Genomic DNA, 24431 nt, shown 5'->3' on the forward strand with positions numbered 1-24431 from the left:
ACTTGTGTAAAGGGGGTGTCTCTAAAATTTGTAATTTTCTTTTTGTTTTGTCTTGTTCTTGTATAGAAATAAATATTTGTTTCCAGTATTAAAGGGTTTTGTGGATGGTCTTTTTTTGACATAGAAAAAATCTTATAGAAAAGTGATGGTGAGCTGTTTTATTAGATTTCTTTTAGTATTAAATTGAGAGAGCCTAAGGGATGAAAGGTTGCAAGTTGATGACAGTCAAGTCAGATATGGTAGGGCTGTGCTGGAAGTGGATTTATATATGTATTATGAGCTCATCTATATCTGTTGGAACAGTAAAAAAAAAGAGAAGATATTGTCATGTATTTGGTCATATTGCATTCTCAACATGTGTTTGCTTTAATTACAATAACATTCTCGCTTATATAATTAAGTTTGTATGTTATATAGAAACTTGTACTGGAAAAGAGACCTTCGAGTTTTCTTGTGAGTTGAATTGTCAAAGCCGAAAATACTCTAAACTAAATTTCTTGTGAGTATTATGATTATTTATTCCGTAAAGGGCCAAATATACCCTTATACTATGAGAAAAGATTCATTATTAGAAATCTGGGCAAAATCATCCAAAAAAAAACGATCAAAGTTAGTCGGTAATGGCCAATAACCGTCCAAAACGCGACCATTTACGTGTGGACGGTATTTTGAAGGTCGGAAGGACATACCGACCAAAGTTGGTCGGAAATTACCGATCAACTTTGGTCGGTCAATTAAATTCAAAAAAAAATATTGCCGGAAAAACCGACCAAAGTTGGTCGGTATTTTAATTATGTAATTAAAAAATGCACCATTTGGGAATCGAACTGGGGTCTGTACTGTGGCATGATATTATTCTACCACTAGACCATTAGTGCATTTTGTTTTAGGACTGTCTTTTATTTAATTTATACTCTTTAATTGTATTTTCGCACGAAAATAACCGACCAACAAAAAATAAAATTATCGACCAAAGTTGGTCGGTTTTTTAAAATGACCGGCCAAATTAACCGACCAATTTCGGTCGGTTTTCTTATATTAATTTTAATTTATTTTAAATGAAAAAAAATCAAAGTTGGTTGGTTTCTTAAAAAATAAATTTCGCGGGACTCAAAAATAGTTTTCCGCATTTTTTCGCCAAAGAAAACCGATCAAAGTTGGTCGGTTTTGTAAAAGAAAATTAAAAAATAAAATATTTTAAAAAATCGACCAATTTTGGTCGGTTTTTTGGCCGGTTTTTTGACCGACCAACCCTTGGTCAGTTGTTGCCGAATTTCTAGTGGTGATTTAAATTTACCTCTCTTTATACTTTGAGTCCAAATATACCTCTACCGTAATATTATTGGTTCAAATATACCCTTCTTTTATTAAATTTGTCCAAAATGGACATTTGATGAGGTCGATGCTACCTAGCTTACCACCTCAGCGCATGAAATGTGCATGGAAAAGGAAAATTATAGGGAAACCAAAAATAACAAGAAACGGTTACTTGAGTGTTCCATCGTCAACAACTAAAATTGGCAGTCAAAACTGGAATAGCATTGACTAACAAAAGATGTGGTGAGATGTCAAGCAATGATTTGTCCATCCTCTGCACCCTCAAAACAATGGTTATAGCAAAACACTTCCTGCCTTTAAGATGCCTTAATAACTGAACAGTCTCAATCAGTTTTACGATATAGCTAGCACGATTAATATCATTTTCTATTGAGTCATTTTCTTTGCATTCATTTCCTTCTCATTACTCTTCACATATGACCAACGAAATAGGATTAATAAAATCTTCTTGTGATCATTATAAATAAGATTATAGATCTGGGGAAAAAAATGAAACGATGTCTTTTTCATATTAAACGTCCTCAAATATTTTAAGATAACTTTAATTTATTAAAACGACAATATTTAGGATCTAAAGGAATATTAATTTTTTTTGGGAACTCCATGAGAATATAAATTACACAGAGATTTGATATATATTTGTGAAAGATACCAATAAAGCAATAATAGTGGTCCTGCGGACATTGCAATTCAAGACCTTATTATGCTAGTTGTTTTACCCCGTTTAATTGAATATACGCTACCTATCAAACTTGACTTCTTTTATACAGTGTGTGCGGCCAAATATTTTACTTGTGGCTAGTATTTATATCAATTCAAGCAATTTAATTTAAGCAGTTATAATAAGATAGGCGGTCTGAATCAAATCCCACACCACCTCAAGGCGGTAAAAAGAATCTGAGCAGTTATAAATTATAGTGAAAATACATGCGACTAAATCATAATTAAGGGATAACTTGTAAGCATAAACTTTAATTCATACCGGGATCTTGAACATGATAATCTTACATATAATCGTTATAGAAAACATACCTGAAGCGGAATCCATTATCTTGAAGCGGAAGCGTTAATCGATAAATTGGTTTCTCGCTCCTTGTTCTAGCTTTCGTTAATCTGGTATGTTCATCAAGTAACCGATCGGACGGATGAGATTTGCTCATTAATTAAATATTAATTATGGCCTAATCTTATTGGGTCATATATACACGTAGGAAATAACTTACATAACTTTGTCTATGAAAATACATATATTGCATTCAGCAATTTGATATAGGCGCGGGCGGAGGCGGTCAGGATTTCAATCTTATGGGTTCTGGATTCTAATTGTTTTAAGTTATTGGGTTCTAAATTAATAATTTATACATATTCAATAGATTTTTTTAAAAAAAAAAAATAAGGTTCGAATCAAAACTACTAGGTTCGGCCAAACCCACTCTCGGCATTCTAGCTCCGCCTCTGGGCACGGGGCACCGGAAATGAATAAATTTTTCTTCTAATGGATGACTTATGAAAAAGGTAAGGATTATAGAAATTAGAATTCGGACAGAGATGTGTTACTGAAAGTCGTTCAACCTTGTATTATCGTTCACATTGTGACCTTAATATTATCTTATCCCCTTCTCAAGACTTCATTATGTTTAACGATGTTTTCTTGGAACTGATTTCTCGCGAGGAATGTCAAACTGTCGAAGTAGAGGGTTCCATCGTGAAAGGAGAAGATTTTTTTGCACCTCACTTAGTTTTTACATCACACGAATGATTACGCCATATATGTTTTTTACATATACATGTTGTTAGGTGTGCAAATAAAGTCCCACGTTGATAGCTAAAAAGATTGGGAGTCTAACCGTGCAAACTTGGCCCGAAGCAGACAATATCATATCATATTAAAAGTGCATTTGGGTTAGTTTAGCCCAACAGCTGGTATCAGAACCCAGATTCAGTGGGACGAGTATAGTGATGGCAGGATGATGGCGTGGGGCTCGGTTTCTTTGCCCTTACGAGCTTGGAGACGCGCACACAAAAAGAAGCTAGTTGCGGGTTTCGGTTGTCATATATACTCTGGCGATGTGGGTGACACATAGTGAATCTCGAAAATTGACTCGTGGATCGTGGTAATGGATCACGTAGAACTTAGTTCGAGAGGGAGATTGTTAGGTGTGCAAACAAAGTGTCACATTGGTTGCCCAAAAGATTGAGAATCTACATATAAAGTGTAAGGAGCTCTTAACAGTGTGAGGCATTTTGGGGAAAATCCTGCGGGCTTGGCCCAAAACGGACAATATCACACCATGTATTTGGGCTAATTTAGCCCAACACATATAAACTTGAGAAAAAGTTCAAATTGCCTTAGCATTATTTGGAAGTGTTCAATTTGGTCCATTCACAATTTTGCCATTAGAAAATCTTGTTATACACTATTGCCATTATGAATCTTTAGACTGAAATGAGTGACTTCCAACTTCCACGTGTTCAAAATTTTCGAAAAAAAAAGTCCAAAATTTTCCCTAATTTTTTTTTATATAATTTAAAATTATCCTCAGTTGGAGCTTCATTAGGCGTTAGGTGCAGAAATAGACTTTTTCCTAACTACATAAATAATGGTATTAGATTACAAAGTCTAATGGTGGACAGATAAATTGCTAAAGTTCAGCTAGCATATGGCATGCATATTTAACTGTTTTACTTATCAATTTTATTCACATAACCATGGAAGTAATATGTATATCTTTGCACGGTAATTTCTGTCCTTATAATTAAATTGATTAATTTGATATAAACATCGAGTATGAATAAATCAAAATTTATGTGGGTTTTTTGCTTTATTTTCTTGTATACTGTTAAAAAATCAAAGTACCAATTCCCACCCAGTCTAGGAAGTAATAATTCAACATAAATGCTTAGACATAGATCCAGTTCTAATATTGTTGAAATAATGTCTGATAACATGCAATATAATAAAATAAAAGGGAAAAATAAAACAATGGGCAAATTTCCAGACTGAGAATCGAAAAACATTACACAACAAAGAGGAAGTTGCAATATTTTGAACCACAGAATAAGATATATTTTACACAGGAAAAGTTGCATCCACTCAAGATTGATTTTCTTGAGGGTGTTTTTTGTCTGATACTTTAACCGACATTATTCATATTTGTGTCCAAAAATTGAAGAAATCAATGGCTTCCAATATAATATTCCGTAACCTTGTCTACTGTTATGTATTTTCCTTTTCACAGATCTTCTCCACATCAAATTTTCAATATATCATTTTCTCTCTTCTTAATACATGAAAATGGAAGAATTAAAAAAAAAAAAAAAAGTTTTGCACTGTTAACTTGTAGTTCTCCAATGAATGAAAACTTTGTGCTTCTTTATTTTTCATTTTGGTGGACATTAGTTCAATTATTTTCTTTGTCTGTTTCATAAGAAGTAAAATGAAGTTGCTAGCGAAAATATTTAGGCTTATGTAACATGATGTTTACCTCCTCAATTTTCATAAGCAGAATAGGTATGTCCATTTTTTTGCATCTGCCTGTGAAATTGGGTATGTTGTTGTTGTTGCCTGTGAAATTGAATTTACCTCTCTTGGCCACATTTGTACTTCAAGCTTCTAAACTACCTAGATAAGCGACTCTTATGATATACACACGTGTCATAGTTAGTTATAATTGTTATGCTTAGTTGTTATGAGCTTAGCTGTCATTAGTTGTCTAGTTATTCTTAGTTGGTTAAGTAGTTGGACACTTGTATATATAGTTAACCAACGAGTGTAATAAGATTGGTGATTATCATTTTCTTCCCAACTCTTTCTGCATATTCTCTCGAAGCTTCTGCCATTGAAGAGCTTGCTAGCTCAAGCTACAGCTCACTGATTCTCAAATATTTTGGTATGGTATCAGAGCGGGCGATGAAGATGAAGCACGTAAACTAATTTCGATTAGCAATCTTGTTAAGTTTTGCAAATCGATTGTGAATTCCCTTTTCAGTCATCTCATTTCATTAATGACAAAGTCGACGATTCCTTATACACATCCGCTATACCTTGGTCCATCTGATACTCCATGAGTAGTTCTAATTCCTGTAAAACTTACAGGAACTGAGAATTACAGTCTCTGGAGCAGGACAATGAAGATTGCTCTTCTAGGGAAGCGGAAACTAGGTTTTGTAACTGGTACCTGTACCAAGGAGTCGTGCACGACAGAATTACATGAACAATGGGAGAGTTGTAATGCAAGTGTTCTTTCATGACACATGAACATTGTATCCACAGAGCTTCTTAGTGGAATTGCTTATGCATCCAATGAATACCTTGTTTGGGAAGATTTGAGAGAGATTTGGCAAGGCGAATCGCATGAGGATCTTTCAATTACATAGAGCCATAGCTACTTTGTCACAAGGCATTGACTCTGTCTCAATTTATTTCACTAAGCTGAAGATACTTTGGAATGAATATGATGCCCTAACGCCTACTCCTAATTCAAAAGAGTATGTTGAACATCTTCAGCAACAAAGGCTATTGCAGTTTCTTAGTGGCTTAAATGATTCTTATGACCAAGATAGAAGACAAATTCTATTGAAATCTAAAGAGCCTACTATTAACCAAGCTTATGCTATGGTAATTGAGGATGAGTCATATCATGCTCTTAGTTTAGGCTCTATGAGTGATAAAACTGATCCAATTGCTATGCAAGTTAGTAAGGATCAGAATTACAGAGGTAAGAAGACATTCCACCAGTGTGAATATTGTGGACTTAAAGGATATACAAAGGAAATTTGCTATAAAATCATTAGTTACCCGAAGGATTTTAAGCGAAAGAAAAGGTTCAATACTGCTAACAATAATGGGAACCAATATGGTCGAGGAAATGGTAATCCTGGAGGGCAATTTGGTCGTGGTACTCAACAGCCCTTTAATGCTGCTAACAATGCTTCTACTTCAGCAAAAGGTGCTTCAAGATGTGATCTGCACAACACTCTTGCTACGAAGGTACCATACTTCACAAAGGAGCAATACAGGAAGATTCTAGGATTACTGAACAAAGAAACTGGTGATAACCAAGCCAATAGCCAAGCTAACATGGCAGGTATGGTTGCTAGTTTGATGTCACACACAATCACAAAAGATTGAATCATAGATTCTGGTGCAACTCACCACATAGCAGCTACTAAAAAATTATTAAATGATGATCCTAAGACCAAGAAGTCATCTTAGGACAAACTTCATTTACCAACAGGGATAAAGTTAGGATTTTCAGTATTGGTCAAGCAGTCCTACTCGGAGGAAAAACAGTGGACAATGTCCTTTACATTCCTGACTTCAAATTCAGTTTGTTATCAGTCTCCAAGTTAACTAGGCAACTCTCATGTTCTGTAAAAAATTTCCCTGATTTTGTATTATTTCAGGACCTCTTCACTAATAGGGTGAAGGGGACTGGTAGAGAAGATACTGGACTGTACATATATAAGGGAATAGGAGACATCAATAAGGAGGAGATACATAGCTTTGCAGTACCTACAACAAAAGGAGATTGCAACCTTTGGCGTATGAGACTTGGCCACCCTTCAGCTGGAGCAATAAAGATTATGGGGTTAGGAAGAGTTGTAAATAATGAATTATTGAATAAATGTATTGTATGTCTATTGGCCAAACATGCTAGACTAACATTTCCCACTAGTGAGTCTAGAGCTGAATGTCCATTGTCTCTTGTTCATACGGACCTTTAGGAACCTTACAAGGTTGCTACATTTGATAAAAAAAAATACTTCTTAACTGTTGTGGATGATTTTAGTAGATACATATGGGTATACTTACTGCAGCTTAAATAATAAGCAATAGTTGCTATCAAAAATTTCTTGCAGATGGTAAATAACCAATTTGGAACAATGGTAAAAGTTTTGAGATCTGATAATAGCACAGAGTTTCTTAACTCTCAATGTAATGAACTTTTACAAAGCCTTGGAATAATACATCAAAGCAGTTGTACTCACACTCCACAACAAAATAGTGTTGTGGAGATGTAGCAAGAGCAATAAGATTTCAATCACATATGCCAGTAAAATACTAAGGTATTTGTATTTCTGCAACTATGTACCTGATCAACAGAACACCATCTTCAGCCATCAGAGGGAAAAGTCCATACGAAATTTAGGGCATCTGAGAGTAATAGGTTGTTTATGCTATGCTACTGTGGTGCCCAGGGATGACAAATTGCTGCAAGAGCAAAGCCTGCAGTGCTCATGAGGTACTCTGAGAGACAAAAGAGCTATGTGTTAATGGAGTTGGCCTCTAAACAGTTCTTTATTAGCAGGGATGCGGTATTCAGGGAATTAGAGTTTGGTTTTACTTCCACACCACTAGCTGACTGTCCATTAGTTCCAAACCTGAGTATGCAGGCTTCCCAAGACCTGCCATTAGATCCAATCTGCATCAGTAGAGACATAGTCAACAATGATCTCGTAGAGGATCATACATTGGCCACTAACAATCCAGCAGAGCAGGTAGAGGAGACAGCTTCCCAAGGTGAGGAAGCACTGCCTGAAGAGTCACAACATGATCAACATGCAGTCCTCACAGAGTCATTGCAAGACTAAATATCTCAAGCAACCACTATTCTAGCATCACATATACCTCTCAGAAAAAGTACAAGAGAGTTCAAGGAACCTATTTGGATGACGGATTATGTAGCTCCAAGTAAGACATCTAGCAAATATCCAATGGCTAACCACCTGACATATGAATACACTACTCCAACCTATCATAGTTATCTAGCAAAATTCTCTACTTTGGTAGAGCCACAGACCTTCAAACAGGCAGCCAAGGATGAGGGGTGGATCAAGGCCATGCAACAAGATATTTAGGCCTTAGAAGACAACAAGACTTGGGAGGTAGTTGACTTACCTGCACGAAAGAATAATGTAGTTTCTAAATGGGTATACAAGATTAAATATCAAGCCGATGGTGAAGTGGAAAGGTTTAAGGCCGGACTTGTTTGAAAAGGCTATAGCCAACAAGAAGGGCTTGATTATCATGACACATTCTCATATGTTGCCAAAATGGTAATAGTGAGATCAATGATTTCCTTAGCAGTTTCAAAAGGCTGGACTCTATATCAAATGAATATTTATAATGCCTTCTTACAAGGTAATTTATGTGAGGAGGTATACATGAAATTGCTAGAAGGCTTTAGGAAGCAAGGGGAGAAGAAGGTTTGTTGGTTGCTCAAAGTCATTGTATGGACTAAAGCAAGCATCCAGGCAATGGAACGTTAAGTTAACAAATGCATTACTAGAAGTAAGTTTTTCTCAAAGCAGTCATGACTACTATTTGTTCACTCTGAGCAAACAAGATGATATTGTGGTAATTTTGGTATATGTGGATGATTTGCTAATTACAGGCAGTAGTGAATCCTTAATTACTAAAGCAAAACAGGTTTTACATCAGAAGTTCAGACTCAAGGATTTGGGTGAGCTCAAATATTTCTTAGGCATTGAGGTCCTAAGATCTAAGTCTGGAGTTATCTTGAACCAAAGGAAGTATGTGCTTGAGCTAGTATCTGAATTAGGACTTAGTGGAGCCAAGCCTACTAATACTCCTATAGAATCCAGCTTAAGACTCACAATTGTAGAGCATGACAAAGCAACAAGTGTTAAGGGAGATTCACTACTATCTGATGTTGGGCTTTATCAGAGGCTTATAGGGAAGTTCATGTGTGTTACAATCACTAGACCTGACATCTGCTATGCCATTCAGACACTTAGTCCATTCATGCAGCAACCCAAAAGGTCTATTGGGAATCTGCTCTTCGAGTGGTCAGATATCTTAAGCATTCACCTGGCCAAGGTGTTTGGTTGAAACCTGGTTCTACAAATGAGCTTAGCTGTTGGTGTGACTCTGATCGGGAAGCCTACCCCAACACTCGTAGATCTGTCACTGTATATGTTATCAAATTTGGTGGTTCACTTATCTCTTGGAAGTCAAAAAAGCAACAAATTGTTTCTAAGAGCTTTGCTGAAGCAGAGTATCAAAGCATAGCTTCAGCAGTCGCAGAGGTCACTTGGTTGCTTGGCATTTTCAAGGACTTAGGTGTCACCATTCAGGTTCCTATCACTGTGTTAAGTGATAGTAAGTCAGCCATTCAAATCACTGCTAATCCTATCTTCCGTGAACGCACCAAACACATTAAAATTTGTTGCCATTTTATTCGTGACAAGGTCAAAACTGGCATGGTCGAGACAGTGTATGTGAGCAAAGCTGGCATGGTCAAAAAGGGTTTAGCAAAGCTCAACATTTGCATCTTCTAGGCAAGCTTGGTGTGCTCAACATTTTGCACCCTGCAACTTGAAGGGGAGTCTTATGAAATACACACGTGACATAGTTAGTGATAGTTAGTTATGTTTGTTATTCTTAGTTGTCATTAGCTGTCTAATTATTCTTAGTTGGTTAAGTAGTTGGGCATTTGTATATATAGTTAACTGGCGAGTGTAATAAGATTGACGGTTATTATTTTCTTCCCAACTCTTTCTGCATATTCTCTCGAAACTTCCGCCATTGAAGAGCTTGCTAGCTCAAGCTGCAGCTCACTGATTCTCAATTATTTTGGCACAGTCCTGCAAAATGAAGTTGCAGTTGGTACACCAATATTAATTTTGAAAGTGAACAGCCAAGAGGAAGAAGCATCAGTGACCCGTGAAGTAGTGGCGGAGCCATATTGGCACAAGGGTAGTCAGTTGAACACCTTCATGTGAAAATTATATAGCATATATATGTTAAATATAATATCTTTTACATACATACATATATATATATATATATATATAATTTTGAACATCGTTAGTAAATTTTTTTGATTTCGCTACTGCTATTCGGGAAAAGGTGGGAGTGGCTCCCGTCGAAGATAAGATGCGAGATGCGAGATAAATATGGTTCGGGCATGTAAAGAGGAGAAGCAGAAATGCCCCAATTAGGAGGTGTAATAGGTTGGTCTTGGTGGGGTATGAGGAGAGGTAGAGATAGTCAAAGAAGTATTGAAAAGAGGTAATTAGGAAGGACATGACACATTTAGGCTTATCAAGGATATGACCCTTGATAGGAATATGTGGAGGTAAAAAATTAGGCTACAAGAGTAGTAGGTAATCGAGTATTTTTCTTTTTCTTTCCCATACCGGTATTATTAATGTTAATGTGGTATCTTTCTTATTCTTGGATTGCTATTATTACCCGTTGTTTGATTGCTATCTTTCGCTTCGATTTTCTTAATATCTTGATGTTGTTATTGTTTGTTGTTACTGCTTCTTTTCATCTGTTTTTTATTCGAGGGTCTATCGAAAACAATCTCTCTGTCCTTCCAGAATGAGGATAAAATATGAATATACACTATTCTGCTCGGACCTTATTTGCGAGAATTCACTGTGTTTATTGTTGTTGTTGGATAAAGGAGTCAAGATTAGTGTGAAAACAAGGGAATATTGACAGTAAGGAGTCAAGTCACTATTGAGAAGAACAGTAACTTTCATGGGCCAAATTTTTTATAGCAATTTTATCCAAGTAAATGGTGGGGTAGAGGGAATGGGATTCCTGAGAGGGGACCATATAGGAGGAAATACTTTTGGCAAGCAGCAACTGAGTTTAGATGACACATTTGTTAGTACTTCTAAAAAACAGACATACATGTCTTTGTTGTGTGGACATTGATAGAAAAGGAAATGCATTTAACAAAATGGGTCCTCTTAAATAACAATAATTGCTCTTCCTACATGTTGTTTATATATAGGATTTCACTGTTCCAGAGATTTTTTTCCATTTGGGTCATTTTTACAATAGTTCCCCCCTTTTCTCTTCTTTTTTTCCCGTTTAAAACTGCCAAAATTTTGACCCACCAAACTCTTCAATAATTCAAACATACGATAATGGACATATCTTAAGTGGTGCTGTGATTTTACTCCGTTACTTAGCCGGAGATAGAAGCGGATCCAAAATTTGAAATAAAATGATTTTAAGTCCCTTAATAATAAGTATATAATAATAACTGGATTTACTTCAATTAATTATAGATTTTTAGTGAATTCTTAATAAACATAGAGAATGAGCAAAAGTTATCAGGTTCACATAAATCCGTATGTTTACAGGACAACATGTTTACAGTGACGCTCTATCCGTCCCTACCTAGACATATAAATGAATTTAAGATTTAAAATTTATGAATTCTTATAATAATCTTTAATTAATAAACAATAATAATCGAATCTATAGTCAAATAATATTTAAATATTTAATAAATTTCTTAATATATATATACAAAGTCCTGAACATTAGTAACTTTCTCATAGAGTTTACAGTTCCTTCATAGTTCTGGTTTGTATGGTAAATAAGGTCTATAGGTCTTATTAGTGGTGGCAAAATGGATTAAAAAAAGAGCTATCTATTCATGTTATCTAATAAAAAATGGGTAGGATAATGAACTTTTTAAATATGGGTCAAAGATGGATAAGATCCATATTATCCACTTAAAAAATAGATAACCACTAGATTTAACTTTTACATTTATAAAGACTCAAATTGGATATTTCTCTAGTTTGGGAGACTATTCAAGAAGCCATGGATAATATGGGCATCTATATTATCTGCCGATTAACCCTTTTTCTATGCGTATTAAATATGGGTCGAGTCAGATAATTCACCCATTTTTATATTATCCATTTTTGGCCCGCCCATATCCGATATTCCACCCGTCCGTTTGCCTCCCCTAGGACCAATAAACGTACGGGGAATTAATTCCAAAATTCAAGATATTCTTATCACATTTTGATCAGTACATACTACATATTAACTAAGCTCTTAAACTTTGTATCGGATACCAAAATAGTGACTATACTTCTTATTTTACTCAAACTACAAATGCCCTGTAAGTTTTATTAAGAGGCTCTGGTTCAATTTTAGTTTCTCTCTCTTTAATTTTATGTATCCCAAATTGGGAAAAGAAATATCATGTGACATCAGTAGTATTAATTAAATGGCCGAGAAAGATGAGTAATATTAACTGAAACAAGAGAACAGATACAAATAGAGCTTGGATTCAGCTTCGACTTAACCAAACTGAGACGTATAGTCTTTGGTTAACTAACACAAGACATGATATTTACTATACCCTAGATAGAAGCCAATTCATGAATCTAAACTCAATGAGTTCAAAAAGAATGTGATCTTATTATATATGTATATTTAAAAAAATTCTTTAAATATGTATACATAATTCATGTCGAAAATAAGCGATTTCAGTTGAACCCACCAAACCTATCGTAACTTCGCCTCTACCGATCTAAGCATGGAAATTGATGACAAGGAAAGCACAAAATTAAGGGTCTCGTGAAGACCAGCTACAGTACTGGGACTCCATTGTTGTGCTGCGCATGGGGTCCTTGTGTTGGTTTAAGGTGATGGGAAGTACAATATTATTACACTGACCAGCTTAGACATAGTTTTGTATATCAACCGAGATATATGAGCGTGTCAAACACAAAGCATTCATTTGTTTGATGCTCTTCAACTCTTAAGGTTTGTCTCTGTTTGACACCCCACACCCTACCCCTACTCGTGAAGAAGAGGTTGATGCTTCATTTTCATCTTGACTTTTGGATGTTCTTTGGAAGCTATTGAAGAGGCTAACAATGCACTCTTTAAGTGTTTTTAATTTATTTATTCTTAAAATTTTAAATTTTAAATTTTCCAAGGAATAAATCATGATATATGTTATACAGTGTTAATTGATTGTGAGATGTAGAAAACTGGTCCTTTTTATGTGGAGTTGGGAGTCTTCATCTCATGATTAACTTTCAAGAATTAACCTAAATAACTTAAGCTAAAAATAGCCGGCGGATGTATAATATAAATATAATTCATGTATAATATGTATATAGTTGTGCATAATCAACGTATTACATCTAGGGGTGTACAAATCGAATCGGAAAACCGTACCAAACCGAAAAGTCAAACCAAACCGATTAAAAACTCCGACTAAGTTTAATTTGATTTGGTTTGGTATTGAGTAAAAAAATCCGAACCAAACCGGCATATAAATATATAATTTTTATATATTCTTTTAAGATTTTATATAGAATTTTCTTTAAAAATGTCTAGAAATATTTGAGATTCTCTTGCGGGATATAATATTTAATAGTATATGAAGTGCTCCATATTTATTAACCTTAAATAATGGGTTGTATGATCACTTTCTCATCAAGTGTTACTCAAATGCGTCAATCTCTTTGTTCTTCCATATTCATATCATATGTTAAGATCTATTAAATTGTTATATCTTTTTCGAATGTGAAGTGATTATTGTTATTTAGGTATCATATTAATTTTTATGTTTAATTACTAAATTCGGTTAACTTTGAGAAGGTAAATCAACGAAACAGACGACTAAAAAAATAACTATTATGTGTTACTAAGAAAATTCTCTCATAAAATTATTTTAATAGATAATATGTTTGTCAATTTTTTATATTTTTACTAAACATATATTTACTTATCAAAAATTTAACAAAGTAAGATTGAAATAATATTTAAGTAACAAAAAACCCGAAAAATCCGACAAAATCGAACCAATAATCCAAACCGATATAGTTGGGTTTGGTTTGGTTTTGATAAAAATCGAACCAACCCAGTCCACGTACACCCATAATACCAGCTAAAACGGTAAATATTGAATCTGACCAGCTATTTGGGTAAAAATCCCATTTGGACGTGCAGTAGTGTTAAATTGTCCTACAAATCAATATGAGATAGGTGTCTTAGGCCTCATTTGTTTTTGTTTTTTTAAGATTAAGACGTCTGAATCTGAATACACATCTTAATATCAAGATGTATATTAAGATTAAGACATCTGAATCTGAATACACATATGAATATATTAAGATGTGTATTAAGATCTTAATACTAAATGATTAAGACTGTTTGATTTTTAACATCTGAATGTATAAAATTTATCTTTATTTAAAAATTAATAAACATAAAATTCAAATGAAATACTAACTAATCTAATATTCTATCAATAAAATATATAGTTTTTAAAATATGATAGTTGGTGGTGATAGTTAACGGGTGAATGCCGACTAGAGGCAGTGGTTGGTGGTAGTTTTGGTTGATGATGATGGTTCATGAGAGTAACTAGTAGTGATTGGTAGTGGTGGCGATTATGATTGAGGATGATGGTGGTGGGTGGTGATAGTTAATAATGGTGGGTGGTGGTAGCAGTTGTGACTGAGGAAGGTGAAGGGTAGGTGGTTGTAAGTTATAATGATGGCAGTGCCGACTGTGGTTGTTGATGGTGATGGGGTGGTTAGTTGTGGTAGTTGAGGTGAATGAGTGTTGATTGTGGGTGAGAATGATGGTGGTCGGAGTGGTGGGATAGTGGATGGTGATGGTCGATAATGGTGGCGGCTATGATTAAGGATGGTGGTGACAGTGGTAGTAGTGGTCGAGTATGGTAGTCGTGGTGGCATGCCGGTAGTTGATAATGGTAGGTGGTGGCGGCAATTAATAATAAAAATGCGATAGCATCTTAATGAAATTAAATCTCTGTTATAGATCTTAATCATACAGACATATTCAGACACATTTAGTGGTTGTATAAAAGAAAACACTTAATGATTAAGATCTGAATAATTAAGATTCAGACTTTAAAAACAAACGCACTTAATATCTGTGAGATCTGAATATTTAAGATTCAGACCTCCATTAATCCTCACCTTATCAGTTTCTAAAACTGAATTAGATTCAATATCCATTTTTTTCCCCACATATATAGGAAGGTAATTCCCTCACTCCCACCCCCACCCTCACCCCATGCATCCATCTTATTTTACACGACACTACTTAGACTTTACAAAAAATTACTAAACCCTTTCCCGGTAATTACTCCATGCAACTCATATTAACTTACTATAATTATGTGACCAAATGAAATGAAAATATTCATTAACCATAATTTAAAGATAGAAGTTTTTTGCAAACATCTCCCTTGATTTACCTGGGTGGAATGTGAAATGCATCTTAAGAAGAAGCCAGCAGTTGTTCTCTTGTAATGAGCTAGAGCTGGAATTATAAAAAACAATGATTTTCCGCGTCTTCCGCTTTATTTAGATTGCCAGATTAATTAAATTAGTACTATCGCTATTTGTTTTTCTATTCTTTTTTGACAGGTAATCTAATTCTAATTTCTATGGTTTGTTTAGATTGAAATGAAGAACCATTGCAGGACCAATCGGCCGATATATGATATATTATGGAATTTTTACCTCCTATAGCAAAGGTTAACACCTTATTTATTTTAAATAAATACCATTCAAAAAAATTATATTCTATAGATACCTTTTAAGGTTATAGCAAAATATTTAATTTTGGTTACCTCCTAGTCCTAAGCTACTAAATACGTTATTCAGTTACACTATTTTCTTTCTCTCTCTACTTTGATACTTCTCATTCTCTTCCCCCATCCCATTAAAATTTCCGCTTTCCTCCTCCTTCTAGCGGCATCTTCTCTTTGATTCACTTTAATCAATCCTTCAAAATCCAGCGACCAGCAGCACAGCAACAACAAACCCTAACCCGAAGACCCAATCATGCCGAAGCAAATCCACGAAATCATTGGTGATTATTTGTTGTTGAGGTTCACCAAGTTTACAATGCTTGACTTTCATCACATATTTATCTTTCATTGATGCGTGGATTTCAATCCATGCGGATAACTAGAGAAGAATCCAATTAAGTTTCGATTAAATATTCTGTAAGTTCCGGTTCAATTAGCGTTCTGCAAGATCTTTGAAGATGGAAGAACTATTTGGCTACAAGGCGGAAATTAGGGTTTGTTCTTGAGCAAAGACGATGGAATTTGGGGGTGAGCAACTTGATTTTCTATTAATATATTTTAATGTATTTTCAACGTATCACGCTGTATTTTCATGTATTTCATTGTATTCATTGTTTTTTTTTCATTGTAATTCAATGTATCTCGCTGTATTCCGTGTATTTCATTGTATTCACTGTCTTTTTTTCATTGTTTTTCAATGTATCCCGCTATATTCTATATATTTCATTGTATTCACTGTCTCGCTATACGCCATGAATGAATTCATATGTTTTTTTAATTAATATAATTTATGTATTCAGATGTATTATATAATTTCTCTGAAGATTGCTATGTTTTTGGGGTATTTTTCAGTTGAGAATCTTTTCTATAACCAGAAATACAAATTTTGTGTGTTATAATTGAGTTTGTTGAGTTATATTAGGAGTTTATTATGTTAATTGATACACTTTCCGTTTAAGAACAGTGTAATCCCCTGTTTCACGCCGTGAATACAGTCGAATACAGTAATGTGTCCAGTTGTAATCCCATGTTTCACGCGATGAATACAGTCGAATACACTCAAATACAACAACTGATTAGCTGGACCTCCCTGATTCACGCCTATTTTTGTTGTTGTATTCATGAATACAATATCTTAAATACATCAAATACATCTTATAACCACATAAAAGTTATCTATAATCTGTAAATATAGCAAATGGTATCTATAGATGGCTAATTACTACTAAAAGATAGTGCTTTATAAAAATTTCTCATATAATATTGATATGTCCCTTTACACAAATAGCCGATCATATTCACTATTTATTTTTTCTAGTCATATAGATTATACACGATTATACACATATAATATATAAATTATACATGTAATATACCTTCACCGACTTTTTTAGTTTAAGCAGTTGGGTGGCTGGCTATTTGGGTTAATTATTCTTCTTTTTATTTCACTTTATCGTTTATCTATCGAGTACATGGTTTGAGTTCTATTTTTAGTATTAATTATGATAAATAGAAACTTATATATCATGTTAGAGTACCGGAAAAAATGAATACGTATCTAAGATCTGCATTAAATGGCCTAGAAATATGACAGTACTAAGTACTAACTAAACAACGGAACTGAAAAATGATATATCACATTTTTTTGACATGAATACACATTCAAAAAAGGAAAATAGTAAAAGAGAAATGAGTCCATTTTAAACCAATTTTGGACAAAGATTCTTTGATTGACCAACACAGCCCACATTATATACAAACGCGGATTCAAAATTTTAAGTTAACAAATTGTATATTCTAGGATAGGACAACTTATAGGGTTCAGAACAAATTAATCGTGCATATATCTTTTAATACAAATTTAAGCCAAAATTATTGAATTTTGAGAACCTCGAACTAATGATGTAGATCTGCCCCTGTAATGATGCCCACAAAATTAGGAAAATTGACATGGAAAAACACAATGATGCTCATGTGAAGATTAGTTAGGGATAGTTTGGTTGGGAAATAAGTTATCCCATGATTAATTATCACGGAATTAGTTATTCCACCCTCTCATAGGGATAAAAAAACACTATAATCCCGGGATAACTAATCTCGGAATTAGTTATACCCAGTGGCGGAGGCAGGATCTCTACGAAGGGGGTTTAAAAAAAATTGTATCTAGTGGGAATTGAACTCATGACCTTATGTAAATTTTGAACCCCCTTGACCACTAAACTACACTTTTGGATTGTGTTAAAAGGGTTCAAAACTTAATATATAGAGGTAAAAAATAGATTTTGCCTTATATATACAGTGTATTTTTTCGGCGAAGGGGGTTCGGGTGAACCCCCTTGCGCCCCCCTAAATCCGCCCCTGGTTATACCACGATTTTATTCAAACCACGCATAGGATAAACTCATCTCAAATTTAATCCCAGGATTAATTATCCCTTATCCCTCGTACCAAACGAGGCTTTATAGTATTGGAATTTCTTATGTATTTTGCTTTGGGACAAGTGGTTGTGTTTCTTTGAGGTGATCGTTAGTACAATGTTACATTGGCCAACTTATTGAAAGACTGATTGAGCATGTCAACACAAAGTATTGATTTGTTTGATGCTATTCACATCTAATCAATTAAGATTTGTCTCTACTAACTAAACCAAGAAGAGACTGATATTTCTTTTTCACTTTCAATTTTGATTTCACGGAAGTTATTGAAAAGACTAATAATACACTCTCTAAGATTTCTTTTATTTTTCTTCTAATTTTTCTTTTTTGTGTGGACCGGTACGTCATGATGTTGTAATAAAGGATGGTGATTTATACCCCCATAAATCCCTATATTCCAAGCACCAGCTTACAACATAGACATAAATATCTTCTCTTTTCTATTTATTTGTAAAATTCATTATACTTTCTCTATTTTATATTAATTGTTTCTCATAGTTTGATTTGACACTAAGTTTAATAAAAGAATTAAGACTTTTGAAATATGTGGTCTTAAACGCGTCATAATATTTGTGCAACAATATAATTTTAAAACTTGTAATCTTAAACATGTTATAGCATTTGAATGATTATAAAAATTTCCAGTTAAAAAATGCAGGAATATATATTTTTAAACGAACTAATAAGTAAAGAGTGTTAAGCAAATGCAACGGAGGGACTAAACAAGTCCTGGTTCACTTCTATAATGATAGAAAATGAACGTGAAATGGAATTATTGAATGCAACATCTTGATCATCTAGCTAGTCAAGAAATCATTTTAAAGCTGGTATAGGAATTGTAACTGATTAGTTGCAATCCGACTCTACATCACTAATTAAGGTACAGAGTTTTAATAATACTAGAAGTGTTTTAATTACACTAAAGCAGAAATATTGGTTCGAATAATGACGATTTTCCTCGTCTTCCACTTTATCTCTATTGCCAGATTCACTGAGGAACTGTCGCTATTTATTTTAATTTTCTTTTCAATTATTTTGATTCTAATTAATTTCCATGGTTTAATGAGATTGAAAGGAAAGACGGACGGTTATATCATATATGATACGTCCTTTTCTTTTATAAATTGACGTTAAATGGGTGGCATTCACCTATCAACAAGTGTACTCAAGAATATAATATGCTTTTAGTTCCTTTTCTTTTTCTTATTATTTTGTGGTACAATTAAAGAAAACAATGTTTTTTCTTGGAAGAAAAAGAAGGTTTTCACCTGCTTCATTGAGCTTAATTAATAATTGCAAACTTTAACCTTTTGCCATGAGAAATTAAATACTTTAGACAAGAGATTTGGAACTTCATCATTTTTACTTAGAGTTTTAAGTATAGAATCCAGATCTGTTGAATTAATAAAGAACTATATGTTCTCTCTCGATCACTGAAAGCAGCTTCCATATAAGAAGCTAAACCAAATTAGGGTACATTGCCTTTATCTCTTTATCTTCACATCATTAACAAAGAATGCATGATTCAAACTCTGACGTTGTGGTTTGAATTGTATATATGCTAAGATTTTGAACCTAGCTAGTGTAATAGTAGCAATTGCACCGACTAGCTATAGCCATTTTCAGCTCAGTAATTAAAAAGTAGTCACTATCACATGTAAAATTTGAAATTCCACGATAATGAATATTTTTCAATGACCCTTTTGTGAATTTTAGCTGTTTTAATAGCATTATTTTAGCTTATTAGTCCCTTCAATGCATGGCGTGCTGCTTTTAAGGCCTAGAACACAATAGAATAGCTGAACCGAAATTAATTTTGGGCAGGTTACTCATTTGGTTGGTCGGTTAAAAATAATTAAATCTGCTAGTCAAATATACAATATATATATATATATATATATATATATATATATATATTATGTGTGTATGCATTAATATACAAAAATAACCTATTGTATCGGTTATTATTTTTAGGAGCAGCTAAACCGTATAGTTTTTCCATATTTTCGATCTATCCAATTAACAAATTTAATCTGTTGGGTCAATCAAGGCCCCAAGCGGGAGTAACATGGACTAACCAAAAAGGAAAGTGATGTTTCTTCCGAGTCCAAATTAGATTTCCTATTGGACCGGATAAGGACCTTTGAAGAAGATCAGATACGTTTTTATTCTATTACCTTATGAGTGATCGGCTATTTGTGTAAAAAATCCAATTTTGAAGAAAAGCCTAAATACACGATGGACCAAAACTAAATTTTTGTTGTTGGGCTGCTGTTGGCCCAGGCGATGGTGCAATGCCAAGGCCCCGCTCAACAGACTGCTTTCTGAGCTAAATTCTAGTCATGTTATGTTTTCTTTTCGGCTTAAACATTTATATTATCAGATTACTTAATTTCTTAATATTATATGTTACTAGTATTAGCACCCACGCGGATACTAACCTTCTTGATAAATATAGATAATTATTGGATATTAATTAAGAAACAAAACATGAAAAAGATTAACCATTTCTCAAATTTCTTAGTTATAATTCTATTTTCTTTTTTGGTATCATTCTCAATGGTGTCATTGGATCCTAAAAATAATCAGGAAGCAAAATAATAACTCATATTTATGGCAAAACAATCAAAGGTTGAGGCTATGAAGGATTCTTTGGATATGACTTGACTCTTGCATTACTACTTGAACTCTTATTTGGTGTGTTGATATCATTCAAAAAATATTTCTATTTTAAAATTTTAGTTTCTAAAACTTTATTCTTTAATAATAATTATTTTTGTAATAATGTAAGTAAAAATATTATCCATAATTCAAAACTCAGTTTAGTCGGCTATCTAAAAATTTAAATAATTCTTTAGTCAGTGAATTTATTTTTTTCAGTATGACTCCATTTTGATATTTGACACTAACCATGTTAAACATCTTAGTTATTTGAATTACATGTAAATAACCTTAAAATTTAAATCTTTTATATAATATAGATAATCGTTACATATTAATTAAGAAATACTATATGAAAAAAACTAACATTTTTTCAAATCTCGTAGTGATATTTTTTTTTGCACCATTTTTATTTGAGTCATTGAAACCTAAAAATATTCACGAAGCGAAATAATAACTCGTATCTATGGCAAAGCATAAAGGTTGACACAATATGAACGACTCTTTAGTTACGACGTGACTCTTTTACTATGACTCTTTAGTTACGACGTGACTCTTCTTTCGTATGTTTTATATTTCAAAATATTTCTATTTTTGAAATTTTAATTTTTAAAACTTATATAAATATATATACATACATATATACAAGTGAAGATATCATCCTTAATTTAAAATTCACTTTAATTGGCTATCTAAAAATTTAAATAAATTTTTAGCCGGTGAAACTTTATTTCAATATGACTCCATTTTGAGTTTATCGATATCTCTAACCATAGATTTTAAATTTGAATACCTTATATATACAAATTTTTTTCTTTGAATCATTAAATATTAAATTAGTTGATTGTTATTACATAACATTGCATATATTGTATAATCAATATTTTGTTATTTGTTTGATGTCCATTTATAGAAATTGACTCTTCAAACAAAAATTCTTCAAAAAGAAAAAATAATTTTTTTTAAATATTAACACATTTTTGTGATGTTTCTTTCTCTAGTATGTAGGTTTACTTCATTATATATATAAGTAAATTTTTATTTGATTATTAAACTTTTTTTTGTTATTTGGATAAACGTAGACGTGTACCGTATATATTATATTTATTTTAAAAGAAATTCGATTCATTCAAATCTAGCTATAGTGTTTTAAAGAACTATAATTATAAGGTTTTAGATGTGAAAGAATTTTAGATTTATATGGAGTAATTTTTTTTTGCCAGAGGCAACGTAGTATTTAAATACAACAACAACAATAACAACCCATTAAAATTCCACCAGTGGGATCTGGGGAGGGTAGAGTGTACGCAGACCTTACCCCTACCTTAGAGGGGGTAGAGAGGCTATTTCCTAGAGACCCTCAGCTCAGATACAATAGATCTATGACAACAAAACCCAAAAAACAATCAGCAACGTGAGAGACAATAAATAAATGGAAAAACAATAACACAAGTATTATGCAAAGGTGTGAAACGCAATACAAATCGCTAGCAGTGCTAGACAAAACACTATCATACTCGTTGGTACAAAGAGGAAAACCGCTCGACTACCCTTTAACCTACAACCCTGATGTTCGACCTCCACACCTTCCTATCAAGAGCCATGTCCTCAGAAATTTGGAGCCGCGCCATGTCCTGTCCGATCACCTTGCCCCAATACTTCTTAGGTCGCCCTCTACCTCTTCTCGTACCTGTCAAAGCCAACCGCTCACACTTCCTAACCGGGGCATCTTGGCTTCTCCTCTGCACGTGTCCGAACCACCTAAGACGCACTTCCCACATCTTGTTGTCCACTGGAGCCAAGCCCACCATCTCCCGAATATCTTCATTCCTAATCTTATCCAGCCTAGTGTGCCCACACATCCTCGTTTCTGCTACTTTCATCTTCTGGATATGTGAATTCTTGACTGGCCAACACTCAGCCCCATACAACATGGTTGGTCTAACCACCGCTCTATAGAACAACCTTTGAGTTTCAGTGGCACATTCTTGTCACATAGAACTCTAGACACTAATCTCCATTTCATCCATCCCACCCCAATACGGTGTGTAACATCCCCGTCGATCTCCCCATCTCCCTGGATAATTGACCCTAAGTACTTAAAACTTTCTCTCTTGAGGATTACCTGTGAGTCAAGCCTGACTTCCACATTCGCTTCCCCCGTCACCTCGCTGAACTTACATTCCAGTATTTAAATAATTAGAAAAAATAACAAAAGTTCCTAACATGATTGCATATGATCATTAACTGAACTAAGCATGATAACATGATAACAAAAGATAAATTTCTTTTTATTTTTATTTTTATTTTTATTCAAATTTAAAAACTTTATCTATAAAATTCAAAATTATCTTATATATATATATATATATATATAATATATATATATATATATAGATATTTTATTTGACTAACATAATCAAATATAGAATAAAGTTATCATACATTATTGGCATTTATTAGCTTGCCACTTGACTTAACCACAATGCTAATTATATATGGTAACTTTATTCCTTTAATATATATATATATATATATATATATATATATATATATATATATATATATATAGATGTGCCATCGTGGACTATCTCCATCAACTTTGGTATTTAGAGAGTGTTGTTGTCACGACCCAAAATCCATTAAGAGTGGTGATGGCGTTGGACACCGCTGGCAGGCAAGCCAACCATAAATACTTAATTTACTTCTTGTTTAAATCATTTTAAAAACTATGATTTTTCTTCAATTCAACTAGTAAAAGATAATATTTACAAAATAAACAAAAGAATGTTTAGAAGTAAATACAAAATACCCTATAACTATTTCAGAACCCGGTATCACAAGTGCATGAGTAGTTTCTAGAAAATAAGGTAATACAACAACTGTCCGGAATACAATTTGGATAGAAAAGAAAATACAGTACATACTCTGAAGGAGACTTTGCTGGCTGCGGGTCGTCTCGAGAGATGCAGCTCACCTAAGTCTTCGCATCATCCATACCGCTATGCCCAACGAGGCCACTAGACATACATGTGCATGTGCAATAAAAATGCACAACAAGTGTAGTATGAGTACAAAAATAACATGTACACAATAAGTATCCCGTCTAACCTCGAAGAAGTAGTGACGAGAGGTCGACTTCGACACATACTAGTGGTCCAATAATAATATTTTAATAATGTGAATAATCATGGGTTTTATAGGGCAAATGTAAACTAATAAATCCTGGAACAGGTAAACAATTCCTTTTTAATAATAATAGATTCCCAAAGATTTATATTTCATCATTTTTATCAATTTATCTCAGGTCAAGGAAGGCAAATATCAACATCCATAAATCTCAAGGCAAGCAATACAAGCATGCGCAAATCATGCCGAGGTTGTACGGACCGATCCAATAATTATTTAAACTATGCACTGCCAGAGGGTCGAATGACGCGAACCATAGATGCGTCTATTACCCCCCTCGCGAATCATACATGCGATGCAGGTACACATAGAAACACACATTCAAACAGTCGATCAAGACTTCATTAGGGAAACAATTATTCAAAGAAAAGTCAATTCTCTTTTAACGATTTAAGAAAAATGAAGTTTAACCTTTTTAGAAATTCGTTGACTAATTCGA

At 33.6% G+C, this 24431-nt stretch overlaps 1 protein-coding gene across 1 annotated transcript; it reads left to right on the forward strand.

Moving 5' to 3' along the window:
• Positions 1 to 5692: 5692 nt before the first annotated feature.
• On the forward strand, positions 5693 to 7932 carry LOC138873070 (uncharacterized). Its single transcript, XM_070151503.1, has 4 exons — positions 5693 to 6425; positions 6576 to 6667; positions 6745 to 6929; positions 7650 to 7932. Exons 1-4 carry the CDS (start codon positions 5693 to 5695, stop codon positions 7930 to 7932), a joined length of 1293 nt encoding a protein of 430 aa, XP_070007604.1.
• The last annotated feature ends 16499 nt before the right edge of the window (positions 7933 to 24431 follow it).

The sequence above is a fragment of the Nicotiana sylvestris genome, chromosome 7 (genome assembly GCF_000393655.2).
Source record: "Nicotiana sylvestris chromosome 7, ASM39365v2, whole genome shotgun sequence".
NCBI classification, from domain to species: Eukaryota; Viridiplantae; Streptophyta; class Magnoliopsida; order Solanales; family Solanaceae; genus Nicotiana; species Nicotiana sylvestris.